The following is a 24778-nucleotide window of genomic DNA, read 5'->3' on the forward strand; positions in this document are numbered from 1 at the left end:
CTTATCAAATTAACTACCTAATAATAAAACATTCGACGTCTGCTACCAACGGTCTCCAGTCCCGACGACGTGACCCTGACTCCCAAACCCATAGCTCCAGCATGCAGTCCCAGTAAATGCAAGGGTTACGTCATCCGCATCCAAACATATACATATAATAAAATCGTAACCGACTGATGTCTGTACTTGATAGGTAAAAAATTGATATCGGATCTTTATGTGACCAACAAAAGCCAAGAATGAGATTTTTAGAATTTCTGCCGTGTCTTTCTGTGTATCTGTATGTTTTTAGTCGCATCACACGAAAACCATTGCTCAAATTTAAATGCGGTTTACTCAGATATATTCGGCTAGCACCAAATTAAAAACTGTCAAAAAAAAATCCTTTCCACCCTCTAAGCCAATACAGGCAATCACTTTTCCTTCATTAACATTGTCAGTGAACCATTCGTCGGACAGATTTAATTTCACGGCGTAGACAAAGTCGCGGGGAACAGCTCGTCAGATAACGCGTCCAGTCGCGAACCCACAGTTTGGACTGGTCCTCCCTCATCAGTACCCAACTACACGCAGACGCGACCGCACGCGACTACACCGCACCGAACGCACCACACGACACCATGGTAAGTGTTTATAAACTTTCCGAAGATATTTTTACACGACACGTTTCCAACAATGACGACTTACATGTGAAATTTGTTGTATATCACGCTTTATACCGAGGTGTTTTAGTAATTGCAATAGTTTGCCGTGTGTATGTAATTTTAAGTTTTACGGATTTCGTTAAACATTTATTTCGGTATTTATAAATTGCAATGGAATGATTCATCTAGGTGGGTAAGGATTCTTAGGTAACTGTGTTTATTAGGTTAGTAGTTTTCAATATTTCCCTGAATATTTTGACATAGGATAAATACTTTCTAAGCATCGGATCTCACGCGAATACGTCTCGTACCTACATAACTAAGAAATCCTACAACAAAAAAAAAACAGTTGCCAGTTGTAAATTAACACAAGATTGGAAATATTGCTCTTGGACATATATTTCTGCAAAAAAAGAAAAGAAAAAACGAATACAGCCAAAATGATAAGAACTTGCAAAACTCCTCAGTGGCATCTGCCAAAATATTAAGACAATCGCGACCGTGGAAGCAGCATATAAACCAGGCAATAATAATGAACATCTGAACACTACTCTCCACATTATAAATAACGTTTTGTTTACGTGCTCCAGTAGCGAAATAGTCTAACCAATGGAAATAGCTGCGCCTCGCTGGTTATTAGACGTGTGAATATATCTAAACTTTAAGATAATCTAGTGAATTTACCTTTGAAACAACGTAATCCATATACTAAAATTTGGTAAACAGATTTGGATCATCTGTATCTAGTATCATACATATAATAACATCTTTATTTCTTACTGGGTAGACAGAGCTAACAATGGCCTAGTGATGGAATTGAGATTCAAATAGTGAGAGGTTGCTAGCCCGTCGCCTAAAAGAAGAATCCCAAATTTATTAGATTTTCCCTTGATTGACTTATACAATCTGCCTGGGAAGAGAAGCAGCTGGCACACAGTATGCTTTTCTTCTTTACCAGACAATCATGGATGCTAGAAGCTTGGTTTAAAATTTAAGGATATTTTGCTAAATTTACTTTTAAAACAACGTCATCCACGTATACTAAAACATGGTAGGTAGACTTGGATTATCTGCTATCAAGCATCATAAATTTTCGTTTATGGTTAAAATATGGTTTTAATTTATTTTCGGTGAAACAAACAAAAACATGGGATATTATTAAAAATAATGATAATTTTGTATGAATTTCAATACATATTGTTTTGTCCCAATTCATTCATACATTTTCCCCAATTTTCTTTCTTCCTTAACTGACCGATTCAGTTGTTTGTCTTGATGATAGAATTGAGATTCAATTAGTGAAAGGTTGCTAGCTCAAAGCCCAAAAGATAGAATAAAGTATATAAACCTATCCCTTAGTAGCCTTTTACGACATCCATGGGAACGAGACGGAGAAGTCCTTTTCTTTTTTTTGGTGCCGGAAACCACACGGTACATCTTCATAGATTGTCTATTATATGATCTTCAATCAAAAGTATCAACTTACAATAAATTATCATATGATTTGTATCAATGAATGGCCCTGTGGCAGTATCAGCCTGATTTATAACCGTGACAGGGTAATAGACGTATATTATTACTGTTCCATCATCTGCAACACGATACGCATACAATCAATATTATTTACCTTGATTGTAAGAAAACACTGCACTGTTTAGAATTCATTATCTACTATTCATTATTCATTGCAATTTCGCCCGCGCGAATTTAGCGTCATCTATACGCGGGAATTTAGGTAACCTTCAAAAGAATAGAGGTTTGTGAAATTCCACGAGAACTGTAGTTTTTACCGTTATAAAAGTACCCTATGTCCTTTTCCAGACTTTTACGTTTAGGTAATAATAAGTTATTTATATACGCAAAATTTCAATAAGATAGGTTTAATAGATAACGCGTGAAGAGTTAACAAATAAACTTACTTTCGAATATATAAAAATAGTTGGGATTAAACTCATGCGCTTGAAGCTAATGCTAATAAACGCAAATGATCAAGATTCGATACTTAAAACATTCCATTTCCTAATTAAGAATAAATCACCATGATAATGTTGAAAATGCGAAATAAAGAAATGAGTAACAGATACTTCACTATCAGTTTTATATAGAAATCATATTGGTACATTCAGTTCAGAATCATGTATAGTATCAGAATATGTAATATTGCAATATTAATAAATTTACATACATACATACATATGTTCACGTCTATATTCCTTGCGGGGTAGACAGAGCCAACAGTCTTGAAAGGACTGAATGGCCACGTTCAGCTATTTGGCATAATGATAGAATTGAGATTCAAATAGTGACAGGTTGCTAGCCCATCGCCTAAAAAAGAATCCCAAGTTTGTAAGCCTATCCCTTTGTCGCCTTTTACGACATCCACGGGAAAGAGATGGAGTGGTCCTGTTCTTTTTTGTTTTGGTGCCGGTCCTGTTCTTTTTTGTATTGGTGCCGGGAACCACACGGCACAAATCTAAGGTGAACATTATATCATTAATTGAATGTTTAGACCAGGAAATTGATCAAATCCTGTTTTTGTTCTCCGAACATTTACAGGCAGTTTAGAAACACCAAGAAGATTTTAATTTGACAAATCCTACTAATATTATTATAAATGCGAAAGTTTGTGAGTATGTCAGGATGCAGTATGGATGTTTTAACTCTTTCACGCAATAACGACTGAACCGATTACGATGAAAGGTATGTAGGTAGCCGAAGACCCAGAATAACATTTATCCCGGAGTTCCCGCGGAATTGATTGTTTAAGTGATGATAGGGTTTCCACGCGGCCGAAGTCGCGGGCGGCCTCTAGTGCACTATATTTTCACCCGCGTGAAGAAATAGCGTTCTAGTTAGTATATAAAAGTAATAGTTCAGTGGCAAGGCACGAAACTAGGTCGACATTGACAAAGTTTTGCTTTTCACAAGCTTTCATTATTTTATCAAAACGTGTACTTACGAGATCTTTAACGTTTTTCCTTTCTTCGCAATGTTCAATTTGAAATTTATATTTTATTTTGTTGTATTAATTAATTCTTATTTCAATATCACACCGTTAGTAACTTAGAACTTAGCCTTTCTTCAAAGTATTCACTTTTAATTAATTGCAAATAAAATTTCGTGTTCAATTTAAAAGTGAGTTTACTTTCAAGTCACAATTACAAGCAAAAGGTTTGTTGATAATTGTACACATATCTCTTATCAATAAGCTCATTGATAGAACTAGTTTGTTTATTAAAATAAATCCTTGTGCATCGCCTTTTGTGAACTCCAGTACACAGGAAAACTACATAGACATTAAAAGTCATAAAGCAAGTTAAGGACTGAACTGGTTACATACAGGGAAAACATTGGGATGCAAATATTCAAAGAATTGTTACGTTGAATATTCAAAGTTGTAAGGTTTTAAACGGTCTTTGAAATATGTTCAAGTCTTAAAGTTCTTGTATTTACAAATCAATGCTTAAAATTACTAGTTAACTCTTTGGAAAGGAAATTACTTATGTCTTACTAGTTGTTGCCCGCGACTTCGTATGTCTTCAATCTAATTCCAATGTCTAAGCTACATCACTGCAAAGTTTCATGTAAAACCGTTTAGTAAATATTTAGTCATAGGGGAACCTAATACAAACACACATCCTTACAAACTTTTGCATTTTCTATTATAATAATAGGAAGTATAGTCACGTCTATTACCCTTGCGGGGTAGACAGTGCCAACAGTGTTGAAAAGATTGATAGGCCACGTTCAGCTATTTCGCTTGATGATAGAATTGAGATTCATAAAGTGACAGGTTACTAGCCTAAAAAAGAACACCAAGTTTATAAGCCTATCCCTTAGTTGCCTTTTACGACATCCATGGGAAAGAAATGAAGTAGTCCTTTTCTTTTTTTTTGGTGCCGAGGACCACACGGCATTTTTAAATATCCTTATTATTTTCTAGGAAGGCATATTAACTCGTAACATTTCCATAGGTAGGTATAGGTACTGATTATGTTTCTCGATACATTATTGCGATGCAGAATTTCGATGATTATTCAAATAACGTCACATCATAAACTGATAAATGATAAGAATCCTTTCAAAGTTCATTTGTATTATTACTTCATAAGTATAAAGTGGTAGGTTATAGTTTTAATATGCGTCATCAAAAGAATCATTTTGGTCCACACCATTTCGTAATTATTTTCTCACCGTCCTATATAAATTTTTAAACTTCAGAAAAAAGTCATCAAAGTAACAATGGGTTTTAATTTGGTTAAGTATAAATCACCTGTCAATAGTGGAACTTGATATAAAAATACCAGTATTATAAACACAATATACTTAGGTTCAACGTATTTATTTTCTACACTTTCTTCGCTAACAAAACGAGTTAAGATTGTAGGCATTAATAAAATACTAATATTTCAATAAGTGCCGTGTGGTTCTTTTTTGTATTGGCACCAAAAAAGACTAGGACCACTCAATCTCTTTCCCATGGATGTCGTAAAAGGCGACTAAGGGATAGGCTTACAAACTTGGAATTATTTTTTAGGCGAAGGGTTAGCAACCTGTCACTATTTGAATCTCAATTCTATCATTAAGCCAAATAGCTGAACGTGACCATTCAGTCTTTTCAAGACTATTGGCTCTGTTTGCCCCGCAAGGGTTATAGACGTGACCATATGTATGTATGTTCAATTAATACAATCTAAAAGAGAATTGTTTTAATTTATTTTTTCTACATTTTGTCATCACAATTATTCTTAGGAATTACAAATATTAAAAAGGAACGATATTGAACAGCGAAATCATGTAAAAATGTAAAATCCCTAATTTGTGTAAATTCAAAAAAAATTTAAGTATCATTAAGGTCATACATAAAAAAACATACATAAAATCACGCCTCTTTCCCGGAGGGGTAGGCAGAGACTACCTCTTTCCACTTGCCACGATCTCTGCATACTTCTTTCGCTTCGTCCACATTCATAACTCTCTTCATACAAGCTCGGCGGTTTCGGGTACTTTTGACCTGACCCTTTACCAGGACGTCCTTAATTTGATCAAGATACGTTCGTCTAGGTCTTCCCACTCCGACCTTTCCCTCCACACTCTCCTTGTATATCTGCTTAGTCAACCTGCAAATATGTAATTTTCAAAGCTAAATAATATTCTAAAGACAATATTACGAGAAACATACCTTAATGTCTGGAGAATTATACAGACCACTCTCTCAATCAAAATCCTTCGATTTTCAATATTAGAAAATTTAGATGCTTTTACATGATCAATCTGCAATTAGGTACCAATATATTTAGGAGAACATGTTTGTTTTGGCAGAGTAACACCTGACAAAAACGAGAGTACAATGTGGGGCGAAATGAGTGGGCCGGGACTGTTTATAGGACTCACATCAGTATACACGCGATATCATGTACTCAAACGATATATAATTTGTGTTATTTGATAAATTAATTAAGAATGTAGATTACATACTTACATATAATCACGTCTGTATCCCTTGCGGGGTAGACAGACCCAATAGTTCTGAAAAGACTGACAGGTCACGTTCAGCTGTTTGGCTCAATGATCGAACTGAATATATAGCTATGATACAAATAGTGACAGGTTGCTAGCGCATCGCCCAAAAGAAGAATCCTAAGTTTATAAGCTTAGTCGTAATTTATAATTATAATATAGTGGATTGATATACATGAATCACTGATGGTAATGCCTTAAAGGGCTTATACAAAATGACTAAATGGACCTTTTCACAATGTACCATCTCATACGTGGGCATAAAAACAAAAGAGCTATAACGACTCACAACCTAAAGATATTCAATTTCGAACCGTGGGTAGTGAAAAGACACCTCGTCATCATTCCTTTAAATTGTAGTTATAATATCCGTTTGTAATTAAAAAAACTATTATCTCAACTGTAAATTTCCAATATGTCGATTATAATCTTTTACATCAATATCATGACTTTAATCACGTACCTAGGTGACATTGCTGCTTATCAATAGCATTCAATAGAAGTTTTAAGCTTTGAGCGTAAAAATAGATTAATAATAAGAAAAAGATTACACACGGATCCATTGCTTTAGTTTCTACCTCTGACACTTTTAATAATAATACATATGTATGTATATACTAGAGACCCGTCCCGGCTTTGCACGGATAGCATTTAACGATAGAAATATTCCTCAGAAAACTTTACAATATTTCAAATAGGAAGAAAATCAGTCTTTTACTTTCCGAAATTAGCGCATTAATAGAGGCAGAGGAAATTGGGGGACTTAATAATGCGTACGTCTTTATTTGAGATTAAAATAATGACAGGTTGCTAGCCCATCGCCTTCAAGAAGAATTCAAAGTTTATTTATTAGCTTTAGTCGCCTTATGGAGTGGTCCTTCTAAAGTTCTAAAGTGCTGTGAACCACACGGCTTCCTTAAAGTATCTATGTACTTTAAAACGGCTAAGACCTTTACCAGATGACAAAAAAAACCGGATCATACTGCTAACAGTTGCTTTGGCACGGACAATAATAGAATTTTACAACTTTTGCTCCAAATTTACACCGTTTATATTTATAACGAGATATTCTACGCTATTTATGTTTGCACAGGGCTGAGGTCGATTCGATGGCCATTGGCAAAGTGCGAGCAATAACATTGTTTTGACGCAAAGATACGGTTCAACTGACAGTTCAAGTTCATTAGACTATAGTTTAAAGGCAAGACTGACTTTCTAGCAAAGTAGTTCTAGACGATGGTTATGGAGACGGGAAAGGCGAGGATGATGACAATAATGATGTAAGCGAAATCATTATTGAAAACTATAATTGTTAAGAGTTCGATACTTTTGATTACCTAGACGTTACTATAATAAATGTTGTAGTACTTCGCGTAACGCAAAAACATCTGGAAAAAGTAGGATTACAATATTAAGAAGATGATTCAGCTATAAGCAATGATTTTGTGACTCAATAGAGGATAGACTTGGCGAGAACTAGTGTAATGTCTCAATTAATCACAACACGATTTTGTGAGAATCGAGTAGGAAGCTTTTAAAGCGGGTCGTGTGAAAAATTACAAGTTTTTAAATAGCACGAACTAGTTACCTGACGTTTACAAAACTTTTTCAAGTGTTGTTTAACAAAAAATTGTCTTAACCATTTAAGAAGTCTTTGTATTCCCCACTTGTTTCATAATTTACCTAGACGATACAATAAAAATCTTAAAACGAAAAAATAAATGTGCCAAAAATGCTTATTATCAAAAACTAGGTTAATCCAAATGCATCTTTCGAAATTCACTGAAATATTTCCACATTCGGCGTAACTTCAAAAGCTACATATCGCGTTGTCGATAACGCTATCCTATTATTCAATTAGTCAATGTGGTTTATACGTGTTATCTAAAAACTAGACTTACCCAGTTGTGGAGGCGGATTACCGTTTAATTTACTATTACGATCATGAAACTGGCGACAAAAATGAGTGTTAAAACGAGGACAATGTTTTAACACCTATAAACATTAATCACCACTCGATTACAGATTTTATTACAATTAATGAAATCTTTCAGATTCACGTGAAATGTCCAAAATTTAGGTCACATATACGTCATTAGTTTCATGATGAACAGTTTGAGTTCCTTCTTTCAATAGTTTAGTGTATGATTCATTTTACCGTTTTTGCCCTAACAACTGTATGTTGTGACTACCTGTCATATCTGACACGTCAATTATATCCGCTGTAAGCACGTACATAAACTGTTATTCTTATTACACAGGTGAACCAACAAACTACTATCAATTTCCGCGAATTTAATTGTCCATCCGTTATAAGTAGTGCAAAACAATAATTCTTATCTAAGCCTCATTCAGGAGATACGTCACATGTTACTTTAGGCATGTATCATGCTGTGAGTACAATTAGCAGTGTTTCCGTCCATATAGGGCACTGAGGACAATTATATCATGATTTAACTAGGCCTTATGTTCGATCAAATCATAATAAACCTTCTTTTACGATCTGTCAATATTATTTTTAATTCTTTAGTTCAAAAAGCCTTGAATTAAAAAGCAAACTGATTTTGATAAACAGATCTTTATTGGTGATGATTGTAAAATTGAAATGAGTTTTCCACACAATACAGTAACTCAAGCGAAATTGAAGATAATAATTTACCAAAAAGACGTTGTAAATAATGATACGACCACGCATTTCAATTCTAACATTCTATCTCTGCAATACTTTGCCAGAATCTTGCATAAAAATATCTTGGTACAATTGTTCGCTTTTACGCTTGTGCCTACGAAAATTAAAATAAAGTACAGACCACCTATATCATGCAGTTTTAAAATTTCATAGAACACTTTTGTAAATTAAAATCATAAAAAAAGAATAAGACCACTCCGTTTGGTTCCCATGGATGGACTAAAGGATAGGCTTATAAACTTGAGATTCTTCTTTTAGGCGGTGGGCTAGCAACCTGTCACTATTTGAATTTCAATTCTATAATTAAGCCAAATAGCTGAACGTGACCTAACAGTCTCTCGAAGACTGTTGGCTGTGTCTACCCCGCATGGGATATAGTCGTGATAATATGTATGTATGCGTAACTTACATTTTAGTAAGATACAGTTTGTTTCACTATCTTCACCAAGGATTTTTATAATACGCATACAAAAATTTTTTCAGTATCATTTATCGCGTTTGATTTTTTTAATAGTTGTCAGATTAATTTCTCTTATACATATTTTATTTTTCATGTATTTGCTTGCGCGAAATTTTATAAACACACATTTTTTTCTACCCTTCTGTAATGATTTTAATTTGATATTTATTGCTCAACCGGTTAAATAAACTACTGAATGACTCATCTGATGTTTCTGTTATCTGCGTATCAGTATCACTATCATTTAGTTTGTGTAATGTCCGTGGTAATGTTTATCCAGAAAATCCTTGCAAACATTTATCAACATGTTTTTGCCGCGTTGTCATAGATTCAGGAAAGCTTTTCGACTTCGGCACTGTTTTTTTCAGTTCAATAATTTTCCAATCCTTCAAAACACAAATCAATCAATTTCACACTAAAATTTCAACAAACATTTAACTAACTACCACCATAATGAAAATCAATAACACTTTTACATACATACGTACAAGAATCGAATACGTCCTTATTTAAAGTCGGTTAATCACGAATAACAAGCCACAAACACAACAATGAAAAATAACAATCTAATCAATTTGCCAATGACCTTCGCGATTACGATACGATGCGTGCGCGATTATGAGTACCTAGGTATGACATCATGCAGTTGACAAGCAAAACCGAGTGAGGATGAGGTGGGCGCGGGCGCTGCCGTATGTGGATCCGCTGGAGGAATAAAACCGTACAAGGATGTTGTTTCGGCAATTTAAAATGACACGCTATGAGAAGATGACGGACTTTGGGCGGACAAGATGTATAGATTGTGCCGTGTGGTTCCTGGCACCAATAGAAAAAAGAATAGGACCACTCCATCTCTCTTCCATGGATGACGTAAAAGGCGACTAAGGGGTAGGCTTATAAACTTAGGATTCTTCTTGCGTGGGGCTAGCAACCTGTCACTATTTGAATCTCAATTCTATCTTAAAGCTGAACGTGGCTTATCAGTGTTTTCAAGACTGTTGGCTCTGTCTACCCCGCAAGGGATATAGACGTGATTATATGTGTGTATGTAAGATGTATAGTCATAACTGTTCCAATAAAACTAGCGACCACAGTCTCGTTGGAGTCAGATTTATGTTCGTCATTGTCAATTTATGCTTCGTAAACCTAATTCCTGCTGTAGCATGTGGACAGATTCGCAATTGGACCATGAAATACCTACAGGTAATAAGTATTGCATACATACATACATATGGTCACGTCTATATCCCTTGCGGGGTAGACATAGCCAACAGTCCTGAAAAGACTGAATGGCCACGTTCAGCTATTTGGCTTAATGATAGAGTTGAGATTCAAATAGTGACAGATTGCTAGCCCATCGCCCAAAAAAGAATCCCAAGTTTATAAGCCTACCCCTTAGTCGCCTTTTACGACATCCATGGGAGAGTGATGGAGTGGTCCTATTCTTTTTTTTCTATTTGGTGCCGGGAACCACACGGCACGTAATAAGTGTTGAACTGAAAAAAATAACGTAGGAACAAAAGATACTGTAACTTTGGCAACCGGAGAGCCACCTGAACTTATTCATATATGTGAATTAAATACACTTGCACTTATAGCAGTAAAAACGCATGTCCACAACACACGTGAATACTGAAAGGCAAAGCTATTTAATACACAGTACAATACAAAAGTTCTAACTCAAACTCACGACGCTAGAAGGCAATATTGTCAAACTAATATAGGTATGATCAAGCTAATAACGGTAAATATTCCAATATTTGATACCAATTTGTACACAACTAAAATACACCAAAACAATCTCAACTGGCCTTTTCACATTGCAACGTTCTTTCGACGCAGACCTGTTACCCTAGGTCATTGCCACAAAACATGTTTTGGTAAATACACCTATATTTGTAAAATGCCGTGTGGTTCCCGGCACCAATACAAAAAAAATAGGACCACTCCATCTCTTTCCCATGGATGTCGTAAAAGGCGACTAAGGGATATGCTTACAAACTTGGGATTCCCTTAAGGCGATGGGCTAGCAACCTGTCACTATTTGAATCTCTATTCTATAATTAAGGCAAATAGCTGAACGTGGCCATTCAGTCTTTTCAAGACTGTTGGCTCTGTCTCACCCGCAAGGGATATAGACGTGACCATATGTATGTATGTATGTATATTTTTTACTTTCTTCCTGCTTTCGTTAATCCCGGTAACATTCTAACCTCTCTGGAGAGGACTTATGACTTTGACCCTGGATTGGATAAGTCAGGTTTTCACACGACTTCCTGATCTCCGAAATATAACAGTTTAGGGCTTCTGTATTATTTGTATCAGGTACTGATGCAAACGATAAACACAATGTTAATGATCATTACGCAGTTGTATTTCCTATTGACACAGGTAATGATCTGAGACTCGCTAATTATGATAATTGTTTGTTCCAGTCGAGCAAAGACGGACCGACTATATGCAGTGGTTGTAATGCGCCGATTCAAGGAAGAGTAAGTATTGATATATATCTACTAGGAAAGACATTTATAGAAAGGTAGGTAATAAATATCTTAAGGATATTAAACTGTGAAAGTCATATATGAAAATTTTTGATAAAATGGTGTAGTTCATCACACATGTCCATGATCATTAGAAACTGTACCTCATCAGGCAAAAGTCAAATAAGAAAGGTATCTAGATGACCATACTTTCGAAATCAAGGAATTACGCAATCTAGGACTTTGTCCGGTAAAGAAAATTCTAAATCGTATTACAACCATCACTTCCAATTCCCAACCTGATCAGTTTTTGACACAACATGTTAATGTATCCTTTTAGATGATTAAACTTAAAAAGTATAAGCAGGTGAGTGCGGCAACATACATTATTAGGTACACATAGCGGCATTTATCAGCCTGCTATCGGTTATTGGATAGCCACTTGAAAACCCGGCGCATACGCTGTGAAATGTGGAATTTGCGATATCCACCTTTTTATTAAACTCATGCTCTGCGATCCATAAACGGTCTGAGATCAATATGTGTCTACTTTATTACTGGATCTACGTATAGTTTATAACAATTAGAAGATGATATACTGATACAAAACAAGGATATTTTGAGACCTTGCCCTTTTACAAATTGATAATGTCACAATCATTGCTTCGCTGCTGCGCATTCGAGCTCTTAAGAACCAATCATTATTTTCGAACTATCCAAGTGATTCAAGTCTCAAAATATCCAAAACTGAAAATATAAAACTAAATATTTCTATGTTTTGCAATTTTTTTGCAGATGTTCTAATTCATTTGCAACTTGGATATTAAATAAATACAATTCACTTTAATTTTCTCTTAATGGATTTACCACCCAGATTTATGGAAACAGATATATGTATAATCTGTTACCATACTCAAAGACCGTTTCACATGGAATTTTTAAAGGTAGCCGCCAACAAATCAATATCTTTTTAAACAGTGCATCACACTTCATTCATGGCACACAATCATTCCTCATGCGTTATCATGCGTTGCATGTAAAGGTATACAAATCTTATTTTTATGGGCCGACTGAATAGCAACACGCGCACACAAAGGTGTGACCTTCAGGGCTAAATAAAGAAGATTAGTATAGTTTTCTCACGCTTCACCTGTATTTTTAGGACTATACTAAAGTGTGGTTCACGGTGGAATAGACTGGGACAATTTCGACTCATCTTTGGGTGTGGAAGAACGGTTTAAAGGCAAATGCGCTAAAATCTATAAGATACATACATACATACATAAAATCACGCCTCTTTCCCAGAGGGGAAGGCAGCGACTACATCTTTCCACTTGCCACGATCTCTGCATACTTCCTTCGCTTCATCCACATTCATAACTCACTTCATACAAGCTCGGCGGTTTCGGGTATTCTTAAATCTATAAGATTGTAGGGACGCAATGTAAGTGTGACTGTTATGTGTCAGCGATTTTGTATGAGAGCGACGAATGAATGGCGTGTGGTCAGTTACTGCGCACTGGTCCTCACGCGTATACGTAGTTTAGTTATTGAAAAATTAATTCATTAATAAAAGTTAAATTTAATTATATAGAACAATTTGTTATTGAAGATCAGTGGCGGTGCTCCCAGTAGATTAGGACCCACACACTATAACAAAATAGGCACTCAAGAATATTTTAAATTAAACAAATTATTTAATTTTTTCATATTTAGTAGGAGCCTATAAATGGTGACCCCGACGTGATATATTATTTAATTTTTACATATTAAGTAGGAGCCTATAAGATCATCAAAAAATATAAAAGAATAATGCCTTTTAGCCTAATTGCACCACTATTTAACCACCATCTACTAGAGGTTGGTGTGAAGCAGACGATCATTAACATTTTCCAATTCAAAAAGACTGTTAAACCAAAAATACGCTATGATGAGAGAGACATATCGTTAATAACACAGGTGATCTTATCCTTCAACAGTCTTCGAAAGGTTTGTATCTTTGCACGCGCCGCCAGATTCACTCCGTTCAGTCACATGTCCATTCTCATAGTTTTAGGCACATCGCGCGTTTTACTTTTAGAATCCAGTCATGTATGTCTATTTTTGTGAACAAAGCGCACGAACCCGATGTTTTCGCCGCACCAATGTCAACTTTCTCGGCAATTCCCTTCGGACAATTATAGGGACGCCTTGACCTCAATCTATGTGTTTATCAACAAAGTCTTTCTGATTGTCTGGTGCGGCGCGTTCAAATCTCAATTATGTTGCATTAAGTTTATGACTATTATGACTGTCTTCTTGTTAATTATCAAACATAATCTCATTAATAACATTGTTTATCAACAGCGTCTGCGTCTGCCACGTGCTGATGTTGAAATTTCAATTTCACTCGAGTATGCTGCAGCTCACTTCAGTCCTTAATTTTGAGACTTTTGTTTTGTGATATAAATGCGTGAATGCAGTCAGAAATATTTCTTATAAAACTTGACACTAACACCGAGAATCTTGAAATAATTAATTAACTACAGAGCTAAAAACACAAACTTTTGCGGACAAATCACACCAATTTAGATATTAGGTAGGTAGTTTCAAATTTTGAACGATACTCGTACACACAACTGGGTATAATCCAAAGGCCTCACATTCCAATTCTGTTTTTCATAAAACGATAAATCTCAATGCAGATAATTTGAAAGCCTTTCACATCATAATTATTTTTTATGACTCTTTACCAAAACAAAAGACTTTATATCTCGATAACATTCCTAAGACCAAACAATTGTCTCCACCAGATCGTGACAGCGCTAAACAAGAAGTGGCACCCTGAGCACTTCACGTGCAATACGTGCAGGAAACCCATTGACGGAGCCAAGTTCCACCAGCACGAGGGCGGCGTCCACTGCGTGCCCTGCTTCGCACAGCACCACAGCCCGAGGTGTCATGGCTGCGGAGAACCTATCACTGATGTAAGTTTTCTTGATTAATCTTCTTCTTCACATACATAGATACTTATAATCACGTCTATATCCCTTGCGGGGCAGACAGAGTCAACAGTCTTAAAGACTGTTAGGCCACGTTCAGCTGTTTGGCTTGATGAAAGAATTGAGATTCAAATAGTGACAGGTTGCTAGCCTGTCGCTTAAAAGAAGAATCCCAAGTTTAGAAGGCTTTCTCTTAGTCGCATTTACCTTTAGTCTTCTTCACCTTTATGTTTATCCCGGTTACATCCTCACCTTTCTAAAGAGAAGCCCAGGGTGTGCCATAATCATGGATTGTGTGAGTACGATTTACAGAAACCGATTCCCATCCAACCTCCGCAACCTTTGCAGGCGAACCTAACTCATTAATCATGGTTACACATCCAGTTGCCTGAATTAAATGTAACATTACATCTTAACGTGGCCTATCGGTCTTTTCAAGACTTTGTCTACCCGGCAAGCGATATAGACGTGACTATATGAATGTTTTAATCACTTGACTCACCACACCGCTATCAAGAAAACACAAATACCGTAAGCCAGTGACACTTACGAGCATTAAAATATAACAAGTGGTGTGACTAATTTGGTTTTTTTTTACTCATATTGTCATAACATGACGCAATGGATTGAGGCGGTAGGTACGGTGTTAACTACCCACATTCGCCAAATAAAACTAAGTGGGGAAATCTTAATTAATAATAATAAAAAAACGAATTACAAATAATGACTCGACTAAAACCACTATCAAATCTAATTAGAATGAGGTAGCAATAACGAAGATAAAATTGCTCTCTTAAATCATCCAATTTATATAAGTGCAATTAGGTTATTTTAGTAACTAGCTGTGCCCGCGACTTCGTCCGTGTGGAATAGTTATTTTGGGCATCATTGAAGCCCTCAAGGATAAATAATTTTCCCAGTTTTTTTTTCACATTTTCCATTACTTCTTCGCTCCTAAAAGTTGCAGCGTGATGTTATATAGCCTAAAGCCTTCCTCGATAAATGGTCTTTTCAACACAAAAAGAATTTTTCAATTCGAACCAGTAGTTCCTGAGACGCTGCAACTATAAGGAGCAAAGAAATAATGGAATATGTGAAAAAAACGAGGAAAATTATTCATCCTTGGGATCTTCAATGATGCCCAAAATAACTATTCCACGCGGACGAAGTCGCGGGCACAGCTTGCACAGCGGAAGACCTTAACATTGACACCATAGAGTCTATTGATATTGAACTTACTGTAATAATGAATCATCAAGGTCACGGAATTATAATGAGATGATTCAGTCACAAAAAAGTAAGTTTAACACAAAGCATGCTTAGGACTGATGCGTTGAGTCGTACCTTATAATAATTAATAGGTTTAAAGTGGACATTTTTATTGTACTTTTTTTATTCAAATTGGATTAGCCATTTGTCTTCCATCTTACCTGGTGGTAAGTGACGATGAACCCGAAGATGTTACATGCCTTTTCCAAGAGATACCCATTTATTCTACTTTTGAATGTTCGCGGACAGTACCTGTCTGAGAATATACATATAGACGCAGGCAGATTGACCAAATAGTTTTTTGCGTACAAACGACCTATATGTATAATAATTATTAAAGACCTTCCCAAGTATATTTAAGACCTTCCCAATACATTTTATCCAAGAATGTCTTCACTGACAGTTTGTTTTTTTCTAAACAATTTTTAGAGACTATATTTTTATTTATTTATTTATGTACACGAAATTATAAACAGGAGCATTCAATACAGATGTATTATAATTGTAGAATAACTAACTTAATTGGATTACATTTAGTTATAATATATAGAACATTCATTGGTGCCGTGTGATAAGAAAAAGTAGAATAAATAAGAATAGGACCAATCCATCTCTTTCCCAATGATGTCGGTCAACCTGTCACTATTTGAATATTAATCCTATCATTAGGTCTGTGTGAATTGATTAACAAACTCAGCTTAAAAATGGAAAAAAATAATAAATAAACGCATTACCATAACCTTTTTTTTTAACTGATCCATTTTTTAAGTAGTAGTTATTTCCTTTTAAACATACGAAACATTTTAACAGATTAAAATGCAATTTAACCGGACCTTGTATTTATTTACGAGATAGGTAATTTCAACTCTTCCCATGTATGTGAACGCGTTAAGATAATGTTAATTAAGATCACGATCAAGACAATTAGTTATCGATTAAGTCTGCTAGCAGCTGTTTTCAATGTTTTCTATATATACATACACTAGCTGTGCCCGCGACTTCGTCCGCGTGGAATAGTTATTTTGGGCATCATTGATGATTGATTGACCTCAAGGATGATGATGAATTTACCCCATTTTTTTCACTTATCCATTATTTCTTCGCTCCTTATAGTTGCAGCGTAATGTTATATAACCTAAAGCCTTCCTCGATAAATGGTCTATTCAACGCAAAAAGAGTTTTTCAATTCAAACCAGTAGTTCCTGAGATTAGCGCGTTCAAACAAACAAACTCTTCAGCTTCATAATATTAGTATAGATAAAACATTCGCTACCAAGTAATGTGTTCCGACCACTAGCAGGACAATATATATATTATATTATGTTATTTTATGCATATGATCCACTAATGGTGTTTATTTTAACATAAAACGACGTGTTCACTGTTTTAAAAGCTATTTATATGTTAGTTTATTATATAGTCGCACGGTGAATAATGATGTAACCGAGCAAATACTTGATCATAAATAAACATACATACATACATTCACGTTTATATCAATTACGGGGTAGACAGAGACATCAGTCAAAGGCTCAAAGGCATTCAGCTATTTGGCTTTGTAAATAAAAAAAAATTAATGTCATCATCATTATACATTCATACATACAAATTCACGTCTATATCCCTTGCGAGGTAGACAGAGCCTACAGTCTAAAACTGATAGGCCACGTTCAGCTGTATGTATTATAAATATCTTAACATAATGGAAAGATATCTATTAGAAAACACATTTGTATTTATAACTCTACAGTTAAAAAAAATACAGTCTAGGAATATAGGCCACAGCTGATTTTAGCATTTAGGTCGCCTTATAGCCAGCGTCATAAAAAATTCGCAAACAACTTTATTGTTGTTATATTATTCGCATTTGATTGGCCAATAACGTTTGTTTACGATGTAAACTGTCCCTTTATATTATCTGAGGACATATTATTATGTCTCAACAATTAGTGGGTCACATTCCTTACGTTTTATGAGTATTATTTTATCATACTTCTCTTGGGTAGATTATTTTGGTCGACCGCATTTAACACATGCGCTTACTTCTTTTTTTTTACCCTATGATTTTATACATACATATATTCACGTCTATATCGCATGCGGGGTAGACAGAGCCGACAGTCTTAAAATGATTGGCCACGTTCAGCTATTTGGTTTAATGGTAGAATTGAGATTCGAATAGTGACCGGTTGCTATTACATCGCCTAAAAGAAGAATTTCAAGTTTATAAGCCTTTTCCTTAATCTCTTTTTACGACATCCATAGGAATGAAAGGTAGTGGGCTTATTCTTTTTTTAATGGTTCCTGGCACCACACGGCATTATATTATTTTGCAAGTATTTTTTTTTTGTTTTAACATAATAGGCTTTATCTCACCGAATCGTTGCCCCTAACGGAAGCATCGGTTATAAAATAAAATTGCATCAGTGTAGGTATGTATGTATGAATGTAGCGGCCGTTCAGCCTCCATGGACAAACGAGACTCTTTGACTTAACATTTTAGATGACCAAAACCGACTGACAGACTGTGAAAAAAAGGACAATCGACTTGGACACTAAAGGGAGACGACCATTAGACGACGAGACGACAAGACGTATCTTGAACGGGAAAAATTCTTTTTTATTCTGACTAGACAAATAGACCCTCGGCCCGTTCAAGTGTGGGTAGCTACTACGAACAAACATTTCTCGGCCTTAAAGCAGCACACTGCCGCTGACTCACAGTTCACGGATCAGCTGACCTTGTATGGCTCTGTGGAGGAAAGTGACGTAGCGGGAGTCACCCACCATAAGGTCAGCGAATGGACACCGGCATGTTGTTAAACATGTTTAATACATACATATGGTCACGTCTATATCCCTTGGGGGGTGGACAGAGCCAACAGTCTTGAAAAGGCTGATAGGCCACGTTCAGCTATTTGGCTTTAAGATAGAATTGAGATTCGAATAGCGACAGGTTGCTAGCCCATCGCCTAAAAAAGAATCCCAAGTTTGTAAGCCTACCCCTTAGTCGCCTTTTACGACATCCATTGGAAAAAGATGGAGTGGTCCTATTCTTTTTTGTACTGGTGCCGGGAACTAGGGATTGCTGGTGGTCCCTTTGGCAAGTCCGACCCACTTATCAGTGGGTTTTTTAAATTGTTTTTATAAGTCAACGTTCAGTCGTGGTCATCTATACATATAATAAAACAGTAAAAATATTTTGTCTGTACATTTAGTATTTTCGGCTGAAATGGATAGAGGGACACTTAGAATGAATAATAGTAAACAAAAATATATTTTTTAAATTTCTTGTCTGTCTGTCTGTATGTATGATCACGCTTATCTCCGATAGTACTGAACCGATTTACTTGAAACTTTCACCAATTGCTTTGTTTTAACTCAGAAGAACATTTAAAGTTTGTTTCATCAAGATCGGTTCACTAAAAAAAAAGTTATCGTCATTTGAATGAATTCAAGGCCTGAGTTTGCCTGCAAATAAGTTTACGCGGAAAAATTCGCGGACGAAGTCGCGGGTAACAGCTAGTTAATAACTAAATAAATCACAGAAGCTAAGTAAGCACGGTCAGTTAGTTAGTTAGCTAGTGACCATCACACAAGATCATAATCAATGTGAAAAACTAAGCTTATATTACAAAACACCTTGGCAAAAAATTAGTTTTGTATATAATTTTTTTTATTTTTTATTATTGTATGAAAGATCTTACAAAACATTAAGTAGGTATTAACTTTGCATAGCGAAACCACTAAGGTTGGAGATTACATTAAGAATTAAGTTTACGCATAAAATCTAACTAAGCATTATGTGCATAGACAGTAAAAAAAAGGAAATTCGCTGTGACGTCACTTGTTACATTTCTGTAACATAAAAAAATCTTGGCAAACTATTTCCCCAATTTTTTTTTCACCTTCCTTTGCAAACTACACACAAGACAAAAAAAAACCACAAACGATCACCATTATAGGAATCTCCCGTGAATTCGCCGCCAACATACAGACACCATTGTCTTGCCAAAGATGATGTCATGCGCAGAAAAACATCCCATTGCGATTCGTCCTAGCTTGTTATAACATTACGGACAGTTTGATGTGAAGTAACGTTTTACAATGATATGATACGTATATTAGTTACACTTTTATTGTTACTAGCTGAACGTGGCCATTCAGTCTTTTCAAGACTATTGGCTCTGTCTACCTCGCAAGGGATAAACACGTGACCATATGTATGTATGTATGTTAATTGTTACAAAATTATGAATATCACAAAAACTATTAAACCCATTTTGTAAAAAGGTCCTATATTCTTTTTAAATCTCATAAAAATGGGGAACTATATTTTCTATCACCAAAATTTATATTTGTCATCAAGTTGTATCACCTAATAAATAGATCTATCGCCACGAAATATTTTCGTTCTCAGATAAACAAAAATTGTTCCCAGGTATGAATTATCAAATTAATGTTAATATATGTGTAAAATAAGAGATCGATAACCAATAAAATTATATTGAATTACATGAATATAAACTTCGTTCTTATAATAATAGTTTTGTTACTTAAATAATAGCTCTGTGCTCAGAATGGTAGATCTGTCACCAAATAAATCGATTATCGATCCCTGACTGCGACTCCTTTTTATTTGATATTTTGTCACCAATACAGTAGTAACATTTTATTTCGTTCAGATATTAAATTAATAGTATTCGTTACCAATTTAATACATCAATTTATAATTTTAATGAAAAAATGATCAAAGGGGCGAAGACAAATTGGCGCGCTTTAAAAATTGACCAATCCGGCCTCAACGATGGGTAGTAGTTAACTATTGATTATTTTAACTTTAATTAAGTGTTTTATCTACTATTCTGCTAGCCATAAGCCAGCTATTTTAAACCAGCGCTGATTGTTCAGTGGTTATTATTTTTAAGAATAAATATTGATTATTTTAACTTTAATTAAGTGTTTTATCTACTATTCTGCTAGCCATAAGCCAGCTATTTTAAACCAGCGCTGATTGTTCAGTGGTTATTATTTTTAAGAATAAATATTGATTATTTTAACTTTAATTAAGTGTTTTATCTACTATTCTGCTAGCCATAAGCCAGCTATTTTAAACCAGCGCTGATTGTTCAGTGGTAATTATTTTCAACAATAAATATTGATTATTTTAACTTTAATTGTTTTATTTACTACTCTGCTAAAAATTTTATTTAAATATAATTTATACTACCAGTGGAAATTTAGAACCTTGGGAGTCTAGTTAAGTAGCAGAATCTTTTGGTTGAAACGATGATGACAACCCTAATTTTTTATTTGAACTTAATGCAATTTTCTAGTAACATAATATGATTTATTGGTGATCTCTTTAAATTAGTTTGCTTAAATACTTATTAGGACACACCTATTATAATACATACAAAAACATTTATTTGGTACTAGACCTTATATCTCAGGATTTTAGGTGATTTATTGTGGAACTGATTTTGCATTGTTTGGTGACTACATTTTGGTGACAGATCTACTATGTTGAGGACAAACCCTATTATTTAAGAAACACAAAACTAATTAAATTGGTGATAGCTTAAATGATACCCATAAAAATGAGACCAGCGTTTTGAAAGTTATCGCTTATCAAACTTACATAGGTACATACAAAAAAATGTATTATCGCTCCAAGATGATGATATAACTTATTGTGGGCATGAATAAATATACATGTATTACATACAAATAGTCAAGTTTTTATCCTTTGCGGGGTAGACAGAGGCAACAGTCTTGAAAAGACTGATAGGCCACGTTCAGCTGTTTGGCTTAATGAGATTGAGATTTATATAGTGACGGGTTGTTAGCCCAGCGCCTAACCCAATTTTTAATCTGTACCTCATAAAGCACACTTCAAAAGAAGAAGGTTCTCAATTCGACCATTTTTTTATGCACATCTCCGGCATTTGCTTCTTGCAGAGCCGTGTGGTTCTTGGCACCAATTAAAAAATTGGACCACTCCATCTCGTTTCCATGGATGTTTTAAAAGGCGACTAAGGGATAGGCTCATAAACTTGGGATCCTTTTAGGCGATAGGCTAAAAACCTGTCACTATTTAAATCCCATTTCTATAAATAAGCCAAACAGCTGAACGTGGCCCATCAGTCTTTTAAAGACTGTTGGCTCTGTCTACACGGCAAGAGACAAAGACGTGATTATATATATGCATGTATCTCCGGCATTTAAAATCCGATTTGAAAAATTATTTTTGTATTCAATAGAGTAAGAGATTATAATCAAGTTAAGGCGTTCCTTATACATACATACATACATAAAATCACGCCTCTTTCCCGGAGGGGTAGGCAGAGACTACATCTTTCCACTTGCCACGATCTCTGCACACTTCCTTCGCTTCATCCACATTCATAACTCTCTTCACGCAAGCTCGGCGGGTTTCGGGTACTTTTGACCTGACCCTTTACCAGGACGTCCTTATTGGTTTATTTATTCAATTAGTTGATTATTTACTCATTGTCTGTCTGTCTGTCTGTCTGTTTCCAGCGCGTGATCCAAGCTTTGGGCGTGTCCTGGCACGCCCACCACTTCGTCTGCGGCGGCTGCAAGGCGGAACTAGGTGGCGGTGGCTTCATGGAACAGGTTGGTGCTTACAGATTCTCTCCAAATTGATTCTACATACATACATATGATCACGTCTATATCCCTAGCGAGGTAGACAGAGCCAACAGTCTTGAAAAAACTAAACAGCCACGATCAGCTGCTTGGCCCAATGATATTATTGAGATTCAAATAGTGATAGGTCGCTAGCCCATCGCCTAAAAGAAGAATCCCAAGTTCATAAGTCTATCCCTCAATCGCCTTTTACGACGAGATGGAGGTCCTATTTTTTTATTTATTGGTGCCGGGAACCACACGGCACGAGAATAATATATATAAGATATATATATATATATATATAGAAAATAAATTTATTTTTCAGACATTTATTTACATGTTTAGTTATAAATTCTTTTTGTAGTACTGGTCTTTAATAAAGCGTGTGACGTAGTTTTTGAGGGGTTTTTTAAATGTGAAAATGATGACGTTTAATTAAAATAAAAATAAGCTCAAACGGCTCAGAAGCATGGGTATAGTTTATGTTTAAAAGGATGCAGTTGTTTTAAATGTCACCCTGTATATATATTTTAACTATTCCAGGCCGGCAGACCATACTGTTCGTCGTGCTACGCCGACAAGTTCGCGGCGAGATGCGCCGGATGCCACACCCCTATTGTGGACAAGGCCATCATCGCATTGGACGCCAAGTGGCATCGCGAGTGCTTCACTTGCAACGTAAGTACATACATTCGCACATATGGTCACGTCTATATCCCCTGCGGGGCAGACAGAGCCAACAGTCCTGAAGAGACTGAATGGCCACGTTGAGCCATCAGTCTTGAAAAACTAAAAAGCCACGATCAGCTATTTGGCTTAATGATAGAATTGAGATTCAAATAGTGACAGGTTGCTAGCCTGTCGCCTAAAATATGAATCCCAAGTTTGTTAGCCTATCCCTTAGTCGCCTTTTACGATATCCATGGGAAAGAGATGGAGTGGTCCTATTCATTCATTCATAACAAAACTTATTCGTAGTCCGTTTTGATATAAATTTTCATATTGAATAAACGCATAGAAAAAAAAGACGAGTCTTATCTATACTAATATTATAAAGCTGAAGAGTTTGTTTGTTTGAACGCGCTAATCTTAGGAACTACTGGTTCGAATTGAAAAATTCTTTTTGCGTTGAAAAGACCATTTATCGAGGAAGGCTTAGGCTATATAAATAACATCACGCTGCAACTATAAGGAGCTAAGAAATAATGGAAAATGTGAAAAAAAAAACGGGGAAAATTATTCATCCTTGAGGGCTTCAATAATTATTCCACGCGGACGAAGTCGCGGGCACAGCTAGTATATAATATATTTTCTTCCCGTTGTCAAGTTCACAAACAAATAAACATTTTTAATCATACCATAACTAATTCTTTACAGAAATGTCGAAACCCAGTGACAGATGCCACCTTCTCCGTGATGGACAACAAACCATTGTGCGGCAAATGCGCCTAGACCGACACACGTCATAAACCTAAGATTATAATTAGTCACAACATTATTTATTCATACTATTTTTAATACGCTATAAGCATATTGTAATGTTATTATGTCCACTCTTTTATTTCAACTATAGGTATCACCAATTTTTTTTTGTGATACAATTAACGTTAGTATTCACGGAATCACGCGCATGAATTAAAATTAGATGAGGCAGCAACTGCCAGAAAATCAAAGAATAAAATAAGTTTTTTTTTTACAATAAGAAGAATATTGAATGAATATGGCTGAAGTGAAGAAGTGTTTCTTAAGAGCAATTTCTTATTTTAATTAATTGTTTTTAATTTGTATAATTTAAAAACTAAAAGTTGTTAAAACATTCGTAGTTGAAATATCAGAGTTGGAATTTCATTGCTTCTGTGAATTGTCAAAACATTAAATTGTGATAACTTATATCTACATACATATGTGTGGAAAGTGTTTCAAACAAATTATGTATTTTTGAGTATTATTATTTTATTTTATTTTCAAATTTTGTACATAAACGTATTCACTTGTTAAAACGCGTTTAGAAGTTAAATTAAGGTTTAAGAGATCCGCACTGATTTTATGTTGTAATTAAAAAAAATATTAATTTATACACT

General features: G+C 35.2%; 1 protein-coding gene across 1 annotated transcript; it reads left to right on the top strand.

Annotated features, from left to right (window-relative positions):
* Positions 1-472: 472 nt before the first annotated feature.
* On the top strand, positions 473-24391 carry LOC106129301 (transforming growth factor beta-1-induced transcript 1 protein). The gene is made up of 6 exons (XM_013327818.2): positions 473-623; positions 11749-11805; positions 14586-14759; positions 22587-22682; positions 23241-23375; positions 24075-24391. The coding sequence occupies exons 1-6, from the start codon at positions 621-623 to the stop codon at positions 24147-24149; spliced, it is 540 nt and encodes a 179-aa protein (XP_013183272.1). The 5' UTR covers positions 473-620; the 3' UTR covers positions 24150-24391.
* Positions 24392-24778: the final 387 nt, after the last annotated feature.

This window comes from Amyelois transitella, chromosome 13 (assembly GCF_032362555.1).
Source record: "Amyelois transitella isolate CPQ chromosome 13, ilAmyTran1.1, whole genome shotgun sequence".
In the NCBI taxonomy this organism is placed as follows: Eukaryota; Metazoa; Arthropoda; class Insecta; order Lepidoptera; family Pyralidae; genus Amyelois; species Amyelois transitella.

Excerpts from the sequence above, each read along its gene's own strand:
- LOC106129301 (XM_013327818.2), top strand. Across the intron at positions 14,760-22,586 it reads GCGGAGAACCTATCACTGAT|CGCGTGATCCAAGCTTTGGG; the intron begins GTAAGTTTTCTT and ends GTCTGTTTCCAG. Across the intron at positions 23,376-24,074 it reads GCGAGTGCTTCACTTGCAAC|AAATGTCGAAACCCAGTGAC; the intron begins GTAAGTACATAC and ends AATTCTTTACAG.